At 28.4% G+C, this 10,143-nt stretch overlaps 1 protein-coding gene across 2 annotated transcripts; it reads right to left on the bottom strand.

Annotated features, from left to right (window-relative positions):
• Nucleotides 1-5,000: 5,000 nt before the first annotated feature.
• On the bottom strand, nt 5,001-10,143 carry LOC111706174 (uncharacterized). 2 transcript variants are annotated; one of them, XM_023478967.1, is made up of 5 exons: nt 10,058-10,143; nt 8,874-8,931; nt 6,829-6,935; nt 6,019-6,177; nt 5,001-5,567 (listed from the first exon to the last, which is right to left on the bottom strand). In XM_023478967.1, exons 1-5 carry the CDS (start codon nt 10,092-10,094, stop codon nt 5,413-5,415), a joined length of 516 nt encoding a protein of 171 aa, XP_023334735.1. In that variant the 5' UTR covers nt 10,095-10,143; the 3' UTR covers nt 5,001-5,412. The 2 variants fall into 2 exon arrangements, with proteins under 2 accessions (XP_023334735.1, XP_023334734.1); XM_023478966.1 differs by lacking the exon at nt 10,058-10,143 and adding an exon at nt 9,227-9,334 and having other exon boundaries at nt 5,002-5,567.

Below are 10,143 nucleotides of genomic sequence, written 5' to 3'. Positions count from 1 at the left end.
ACATATATATATATATCTAATCTTCTATCCTTCAACTAGATATTAAGATTGTTTCTGTTTCAGTTGAAGAGAGGGTATATTTCACATTTGAAGCCCGGACTATGGGACCATGGATGGGAATGCATAATAAGGATGGAATTTTCACAGACACAAACAGTTCAGCAATGTTATGAAGATTCTATGGAAACATTGAAGATGCTCTAATAACACCAAGACAAAAAAAGAAGTCAATATAATCTTTGATTGTGATAGATATTTAGATTTGTTAAATAATAACTGTTTTTCTTATTAAATAATAAATTTACAACTTTTTGTCATTTGTATTTAGCTCAAGGGACGTTATCATAACTTTAATTGACATTATTTTAGCGTCATTTAAGAGTAAAACTACATTAATGAAACGTCATTAAAATGTTCATAGATATAATTTTGACGTCATTTAAATGTTAAGTGACATTATTTAAATGTCATTGAGATGTTAAGTGACATTATTTGAAGGTCATTGAAATGTTAGGTATCGTAAATATGGATCTGATTGTGGGTAAATTGTAACATTAAATATTGTCATTATGATGACTCAAAACATACAACTTGACATCAAACAGACATCAAATTGACATAATTTTAGGATATTTGGCTTCAATCTAATATTGTATATGAATAAAAATCAATAAAGCAATGCACTGAGTTTCTCAAATATTCNTGTCCGTTGTCTTGCTGGGTTGAATTATGCTCTTGTGAGATGACAGTTTTACAAGAAATTTTAAATAACATAATATGTTTTTAGTAGGCTTCTGGTATGAGGCTAGATAAGAAATTGGGAGGGTCTAGACGATAATGACTGATATCATATGAGAATAGAATGGCACCTCGTGTTGATTCCAAGGTGTCACTGTAAATTATTTTTACAGATTCCTCTTAGTCAGGTTCCTGATAGTTTAAATCCCTATTTAAAATTTCTTTGATTCTTTTAAATGTATCATCATGTTCAGATGTCCAATTAAATTTATTTTTGTTTGATGACAAGGGATTTAAAACCGAAGCTAAATCATCACTTTCAATGGAATTAAATGTCTAATGAAAGTAATATAACCTAAGAACCTTTGTAACTCTGGTACTGAATTTGGTATTTTAGAATCTTTTAAAACGCCAAATGTCTAATGTAAGTAATATAACCTAAAAACCTTTGTAACCCGGTTACTGAATTTGATATTTTAAAATCTTATAAAATATTTAATTTACTTTTATTAGGTATTATCTTCCCTTTGTCTATTTCATATCCTAATAACTTAAAATTATCTTCTTTTACTTTAATGAAAAATTCACTTTTAGGTATATTTATTTTTAAACCAAGTCTATTTAAACAATATAAAAATTTGTCCACGTCATTCATATGTTTCTGTAAGGTTCCTACCGAGCTTATTAGAAAATCATCAACCCAAAATTTGAAATTTGTAGTATTTGTTGAAAGGGGATCAAAAAGTCCATGATCGTCCATGTTTAATTGTTGATTTACAACAATTCCCCAAAAAAGAGGTTTATTGCTCATACCTGTTATGGGTGCTAGGAACCTTACACAACATTCAGGGGTGTAAACTTGGGTAATGTTGGAGTCTAAGGTTTCTTGGCTTCACCTCAAAGAGTAAAAAGCATTTGTCAGATCAACCTTACTTAAAAAATCATATTTAGACATTATATTCTTTAAAGGTTCTGTAACTGAGGGGGTCCCTGTAATATTATTTAAGTTTGCATTTTCAGCTAATCTAAATAATATTTAAAAATTTAGTATATCATTTAATGATGCACTTTCTTCCTTAGACAAACTATAGGCCTTTGTCATTTTTGGCAGTTCTTTAATTAAAGGTACATCTATTAAGATAGGCTTTCCATTTACATCCTTTATTTGGCCCACATCATATGAAAATTGTGATACTAAATTTGTAAATTTTGTAAATTTAGAGATTAAAAAATCCCTTTGTTCTTTTGTATAAGATTCTATTAAACTGCATTCTACTGTTTCATTCGGTTTTTTTATTGGAAAATGTAAATTAGGTAATGAAATTCCTGGCAATTCAGCTAACTTTTCTAACGTTGACTTTTCAGAATTTTCATCAAATATATTGTTTAAAAACATAAGACTTTGTGTATTGTAATATGATTGGTTAAATTTACACTATTTATTATGAAAGGGAAGCTGCATGTTTTTGTATCAAAGATTATTTTCAGACCTTCTGGATGCTGTAAAGAAAAATATCTTCTTCATTTATTATTTCTACTCTTATTGATAAAGTTTTTGGTTTAAAAGTAACTTTTTTATTTGAATCATTTTCAATAAAATTTGCAGTGAACTGTTTGTAGCTATTCCTATAGAAGGAATAACAATTGAGCTGCTGTCCATGTCGAAAAAACTTAAATATGTGTTATCATTTATAAATTGTTTGTTTTTTATGAATAAAATTTTTTCCTACTTAGGATACAACGTTGTTTTTGTATTAAAGAATACAATTTTGTTTGTTAGTTACATATGCTGATGGAATAAAAGATTTGTTACAAAAGATTTCAATAGGTTTAGTAAAGTTGATTTTCATTTGAAAATTTTTTAGTAACTCTAATCCTAGAATAAGTTCATTTGATTTTTCAGGAATAGATAATTGAGCCTTAAGAACTGTTTTTCCTTTTTTATTGTAAATAGCTTAGCACCTATAAGGAAAATGTACTACCATAAACTCCTATTCCATATTCTGTTTTTTTAATACCATCTTCAAATGCTCTCCAATTCGTAAAATTTTTGATTATATAATTAATAAGGCCTATTAAGCTCCTCTCAGATCCTGAATCACAAAGTGCCATAAATTTTATTTTATTAATGGAAATGGGAATAGTAACCTCTGAAATAAAAGATCTTTCATTTACAGATCATAAAATATTAAAGTGTTGAAAATTTTTTGTAAACTGTTCATCTGGATTTTTCAATTCAATATTATTTTTACTAGTTGAAACATTTTTACATTTTTTCCTTATTTTCTAACAATAATATGTTATGCTTGATTCTATTCATATTAACTAATAGATTTTTTTTGTAATTTTTTCAGTTTTTGTTATATTTTTCATCAAAATTGGGACAGAAACTAGTTTTTTGAAGAAAAGCTTTTACATTTTGAACTTGGGTGATAAAGTTTAACAAACATTGAGCTGAGAGATTTACTTCATGGTTCTTGAGATGGTTCCTGACCTTTATTTTTTGGGCATTGAACCGATTAATGAGACTGTTCATTACAAAGATCACAACGCCTAAAGCAGGAAGTTGCTATGTGGCCTTTTTCTATTAAATTTTTTGAATTTACAATATTTATCAATGTGTCCTTGTTTAAAACAATTTTGGCATGTCTTAGTTTTAAAACAATTATTATTTTCATGACCAGGTTTTTCACATATTATGCAGTAATGTTCCTGATTTACACTGCCGTTTTCTGTGGTTTGAAGCATATTATTCCCTTTTGACTTATTGGTTTTTCCAAAATAAGCATCTATTTCTACCTTATACTTATACAGAATGTCAATTATATTTGGTAAAAGCGGCCCAGCTAGCAAAATAACCGATTTCAGTTATACCTCCTCGTATATACGACAGGCTTCGCCAGAGTTGGGCGGAGCTCCGATCATCATGTCCTATGTAGGTCCTGGCGGTATAGTAAACGGCACCCACCCAGATCTGTCGTACATACGATGTAGTATATACTACAGCGCAGATATGATCTCCCACATCTGAACACTTCGATGTCGGTACCATGTAGTATATACTAAACTTTGAACCTTTGTCTGGACTATGTGGTAGATACCCTCATTAGTATAGCTGAAGATTAAGTGCAAGGAGACTCAAGGTAACAGTGTACACTCTGCAATTGTGTACACTCACGCGGTTTCTTAACATTTATTACCAACTTTAAAAATAAGAATATCTACAAAAAATTTGATCAAACAAAGGTTTTAAGGGTATTGTTGTAAATTGGACTTGCCACTCTATGAATGGTAGGTCACTTCAGATTTCAGACCATTTAGATATTTGTTTACATAACTTTTAAAAACAGTGAATAATAGTCTAGAAACTTCTATTAATCTGGATGAAAATAAGTTCTTAATATTGAATGCATTTTTAATTTAAGCTCAATTTTCCTGTGTCACGATCATCTAACTAACTTATCATATCTATAAGTCAAAAAAGCTATCGCTAAATGCATTTCTACTAGGTTATATTTCTGATAATGATTTTATATTATTTTTTAGAATGGAGGAAAATGTGGGATAAATAAATATTGTAACGATTTTTATTTTCACATTTTAAAAATATATATCTGTGATCAGTTATTTGACCTTCTAGTGGCTTTAAGGGAAAAATATGAACATTACCGTTAGTTGTACCTTGTATTTACTCCAGGTATACTNTTGACCCCCCCCCTGTAGTTTTTTTTTACATAACTCCAAAAGAATTGGTCTGAGGCTGTTGAAACTTTCTTACTTTTCCTTAATACCCATAGCCCTACCTGTAAGTCTAGAACCATGCTTTTAAACTTACTGCTGTGTCTTCAGGCACACTGCCTGAAAGACTACTTTCAATTGTCAGATTTTGATCATTTTTAGTTTTTTGGAAAGCCTATGACATAAGGAAAGGGATTGCAAAGATTTGAAAAGAAAATTTTGCAAATTATTTACATGCAACTTGCCAAAAGAATCTTTTTTAGTTTTTCTTAATAATACATAAGTTATTTGAAATTTGGAAAATTGTTTTGCATATTTGAAATGGCATGGTCAAGGGCGTTTTTTTGGAAATTTGTTTTTATTGCAAACATTTTTACTATATAACAGGATATTGCAAAAGAATTTATTTATCGAAAATTTTCAAAATTGTATTGCGTATTCTAAAAGTAGAGCATAAGAGCTTTCCAATTATGTAACATTTGACATAATTGGACATCAAACATGGGATTTAGAGGGCCCCACACAGCCGATCCTGGTTTTCAAGTCCCCCAGTACTATTTTTTTAATATATGATTTACTTTTAACTACGATTTTGGCCGCTATGTGTCTCTCCCAAAAGAAATCAGGAAAACAGAGACACCTTGTGGCCAAATAATCCTTGTTTAAAGTATCTAAATTAAAATAAAAATATTATGTGATATGAATTATGCAAGAACGCATCAAATACAATTCAAAATTTATAGATTTTAATATCTGAATGATTAATTTAAAACAGAATTAAATTATTTATGATCTGAGTGGAATAATGCAACTCTGTGAAATTGTCTAAGGGTTAAAAGATCTTTGACCCTTTCCTTATATACGCTAAAAGAAAAAGTAAAACTAGCATCCCATTGATATTGTAATAAAGTAGATATCAGCCTATTACACACTCTTTCATTTTCCACAGCACTCCCTATATTCATGAATTAATTTAGTCTTAACTTTCATTTTGGGATAAGTTTCTATTTTAATTTGAAATTTAATAATTCTCCTGATTGCACTTCTTGCCTGTTTGTTTGGGACTGCAGAGTGTATAATTGTTACCAGTCCTAGGCAAACAATATATACAGTAAATTTCTAGATGGAACGCCCTGATATTGATTTCAAAGTAAAAATATAGAGAGTGTGGTTTATTCAGTAGACTTCATCTAAATATTCTCAACAGGAAATTTTGGAAGATTTGTCTCACCAAGATTTATGTTGTTTTTCAAGCCAAAAAACTCTATTTGTTCAGTAGTTTAGACATTTATTAAATACAAACAGAGAGACAAGTCAATTATATATATATATATATATACATNTATATTTGGCTTGTCTCTCTGTTTGTATTTAATAAACATCTAAACTACTAAACAAATTGAGTTTTTTGGCTTGAAAAACAACATAAATCTACAATTAACACAAGAAAAGGGGCCCTTCAAGTCTTGTAACTTATCAAACAAAATCTTGAAGCTGTTGTGAGTACTTGATATGAAAATTTTATGAAAATTTTATAACTACCTATTTGTGATACATTGCAAATATCATAATTGATATTGATTTTAAAATTGGTGATATTTATGAGGGTTAGATTATCAGGATGCAGGTTAGGATGTACATGAGGTATATTGGAAGCTACTGGTAGAGTAGGGGGTTCATGTACAGCTGCAGATGTTTTATCTAGAATTTAATTTCTTACAAAGTAAATGGTTTGAGTTTCAAACATTTTTACTTGCGCCAAGGGATGTGTATTGTGTAGTTAAGGGAAAATATTTCAAGTTTGCAGAATTTAATGCAACATAAATTTCACAAATTTACATTTTGACATAATTTTGCATAATTACAGACAAATTTAGAGAAATTTCTCAAAATTAATATAGGAAAATCTCCTAGAATTACAAATTATTTGAGAAAAAATGTCATCAAAAAAGTCTCAAAAACACTGGTTGATTTTGTATTGCATAACTATGTGTAATTGTTTTAGTTCAGCAAAACTAAAGTTTCTTTCATACCCACATTTAACAAGTAATTTGGTGCAATGCTCATCACAAGTGAGAGAAATTGTTACAACAAATTACATGTAATTTTGATTAACATAATTTCTACTGGAAATCCTAGAAACATTGTAAAAAAGGTTTTTGAAAATTATTTGATGGTTTACAACAACACTTCCATTGCACTTTTTTTTAGAATGCCTAGAGTAAATTGAACTAGCAAGCCATAATTTTTAATTGCAGTGGAAATAAATCAATTTGTGTTATTGAGTAATTTTATATTAAAAATAACGGATTCTTTAAATGAACCATTTATAAGTAATTTATAAGTATTTACCTTCTAAGCTCAGCTGAGCAGTGATATTTACTTTAGTTTTAGGTATACCATTTTTCCAGTCCTTAGATGAAGATATCTCATATTCAGTGATGCTTAACTGAACAAACCTAAAGGGGAATGGGCATCTGTGAGCCAGTCTCTCTACATAATTTTAACCCTTATTAGACTGAAGGGATTTAGATTATGACAATAAAACAATGACTTAAGAAAGTATTCATTCAGTCCCCTTTTAAAAGGTAAAAATCAAATCCCTGACCATAATTAAGTTACTTTAGACAAGCTACATATGTAAGTGTAACAAAGGCAAAAAAGATTTAAAAAATACAAAAATCCAAAAAGTTTTAGATTTTTAGCGTTTTTAAAAACTTATTCAACCTAAATCAATATTCCAGTTTCTCTGCAAAATTTTAAAAGAATATCTTAAAAGATAAAGATCTGACCTCCTTTTATGCATTTGGCACAATTTTTACATTAAAAATAATTTTTTTGTCTTGCTCTATTGATTTTTAATGCACAACAGTTTTTAATCAAAGAAATCAATAAAAAAAGAAAATCTGGGAAAAATTTTGTTTAGGGCTTTTTTATTTTCAGTCCAGAAAGTTAACTAAAAATATGATCTGGATCCAAAGTTTGAAAGTAAAAACTTCTAAAATGAAGAAAGGACTTAAAATTTTATTTCTTAGCAGAAAATGGCTGGAAAAAAAAAAATAATTCATTGAAAAAATCAGGAAGGATATTACCCAACAATAATACAGGTTTAATTTGCACTTAAAATCAAGAAAACTTATATATTTTTTTTTTTTAAATGCAAAACAATGCTGAAAAAATGTTGTTATATTTTTTTATTTTTTACTTTTTGAAAATGCATTCCTAAATGATAATCACTAATCTGACCATCATGCAAAATCTCAAGAAAATAGCTTCAAAAATGAATGTGTGCCCCCCTTTTTAAATGCTTGTCATTTGAATGTATAAAGTGCCCATTTTTTTTTTATTCTTCTGAAAATCTCAATGCAATAAACTACTTTTGAAGTACTGGGCCTTCTTTGATTTATTTCATAAACAAATACTCTAAATTTTTTATCAATTAAAATTTTAAATATTGCATAAATTAAATGGTTATTTTCTAAAACATCATCTAATAAACAAAAAGATCAATAATAATTGCTTTACAAGTATCTCTGTAATCAAATATCAAATTGCTGAAGTATCTCTCTATTTAAATATCAAACTGTTAAGAGAATCTCGTGTATTCAAAAATAAAATTTTCTGTATTGTATAAGCAAAATATGAATATGAATAAGAATAAGTCTGAGATACAGGGTTCGGAAAGATAATTCTTTTTCTGACAATTTGGCTACCTGCTGGGACATCCAAAAAAATTCATTTATTTTTATTTTCAAAATTAGCTGAAGTATGATTAAAGGATAGAAGAGGAATAGACGATCAAGAAGAAAGAATAAAAAACAGTTACTGAAATATACATTTTCAAGAAGTTCTCATCTATCTGTGTATGGTTGGACAGAGTGTTTCCCTCACGAATTCGCCTTATTTCCCTATTTCGAGTATTATTCCTTTTGTTCGGCTCACAGAAGTATGATTAAAGGATAGAAGAAGAATAGACAATCAAGAAGAAAGAATAAAAAACAAGAAATAAAGAAGTCTCAAAAATTTTCATCTGATATTTTATAAAAATTTTAAAGTATGGTGAAATTTAATTAATATAAATTATTAAAATTCCAAAACAATATCAACTTTCTAAACATTTATATGTTTATAAACGTATAAACATCAAATTACTTAAAGTATCTCTTTATTAAAATGTAAAATTTCTAAAAGTGTCTTTGTATTCAAATATCAAATTGCTAAAAGTATCTTTGTATTCAAATATCAAATTATTTAAAGCATCTCTGTATTCAAATATCAAATTGCTAAAAGTATATCTGTATTTAAATATCAAATTGTTAAAAGTATTTTAGTATAAAAATATCAAAATGCTAAAAGAATCTCAGTATTAAAATATCAAATTGCTAAAAGTATTTTACCTTTCTCTTGATAGAATTCCTTTATCAATGATGAAGAATACCATCGCTATTAAAACAGCTATCACATAAAAAAGTTTTTCCCTTTTAGATCCTTTACACCTGTCATGATCAAGAATTTCCACATTTTCTATCTACATTTTTTTGCATTTTTGATTTATTTTTGAAGTATAAGCTTTAGAAGAAAGAAGCAAATTAGATAGATACCTTTCAAACTACAAGATCTTTTAATTGTTTATCAGATAATGGTTTAAAAGGTATTGTTGTGAGTTGACCACTCTTTGAATTGAGGCTCATATAATGTGACATCCACTGTCCTTGAAAGAAAAATAACGGTCACCAAGAACTTAATTTACCTGCAGCAACTAGTCCTCTTTTATTTGTCATTTTCATTCTGGAAAAGTATGCGATGTATCATTCTCATTATTCTCATCTTTGTCTTCTCACAAAATACACATTATTAATTCCAATAGTAGGATTGTTAATCATTTTTAAAAGTGATCGTTTTTTTTGGTCAAATGACGTCATAAATATAGTTGCACTAACGCCCATACCACCAGAGTTACATTTATATAAAAAAGTATAGGAAAAGTAGTTTACTTTGTGACACTTTATCTATTATATAAACAAAATGATCTTATAATTTTCTTCTCCCAACAGGGCTGCAGCTGAAGATTCTTAAAACATAACTCAATCAGGTGTTCATGGTTTTAATGTAATTATATGTATTTGGCAATGTTGTGTTGATAGTGTGTGTTGTGTTGTGCGTTTTTTGTACATGTGCATCATCCAGGGCTAACTAGAGTGAGAAGTATTCGCTTTCTTCTATTTGAAATTAAAGTTTTTTGGTCTATAATTCAGCAGTCCTTTGAATTATTTGACTGATTTGTTTATTCTATACGTTTTAACTGAAAATGTATCCTTTACTAAAAATATTAAATATAAAAGTTTTAACTTGCATTCACTATGCGATTTAAGATTTGAAACTAACAAAACTTAACAAAAGAAGCACATTAAATAGATACCTTTCAAACTACAAGATCTTTTTCAAGATCTTTTTATTGTTTATCAGATAATGGTCTTAAGAGGGATTATTGTGAATTGACCACTCTTTGAATTGAGGCTCATATAATGTGACATCCACAGTCCCTGAAAGAAAAAAAACAGTCTCTAAGAACTTAATTTACCTGCAGCAACTAGTCCTCTTTTACTTGTCATTTTCATTCTGGAAAAGTATGCGATGTATCATTCTCAATATTCTCATCTTTGTCTT

This window comes from Eurytemora carolleeae, unplaced genomic scaffold (genome assembly GCF_000591075.1).
Source record: "Eurytemora carolleeae unplaced genomic scaffold, Eaff_2.0 scaffold699, whole genome shotgun sequence".
NCBI classification, from domain to species: Eukaryota; Metazoa; Arthropoda; class Copepoda; order Calanoida; family Temoridae; genus Eurytemora; species Eurytemora carolleeae.
This window is presented reverse-complemented; position numbering and strand designations above follow the sequence as displayed.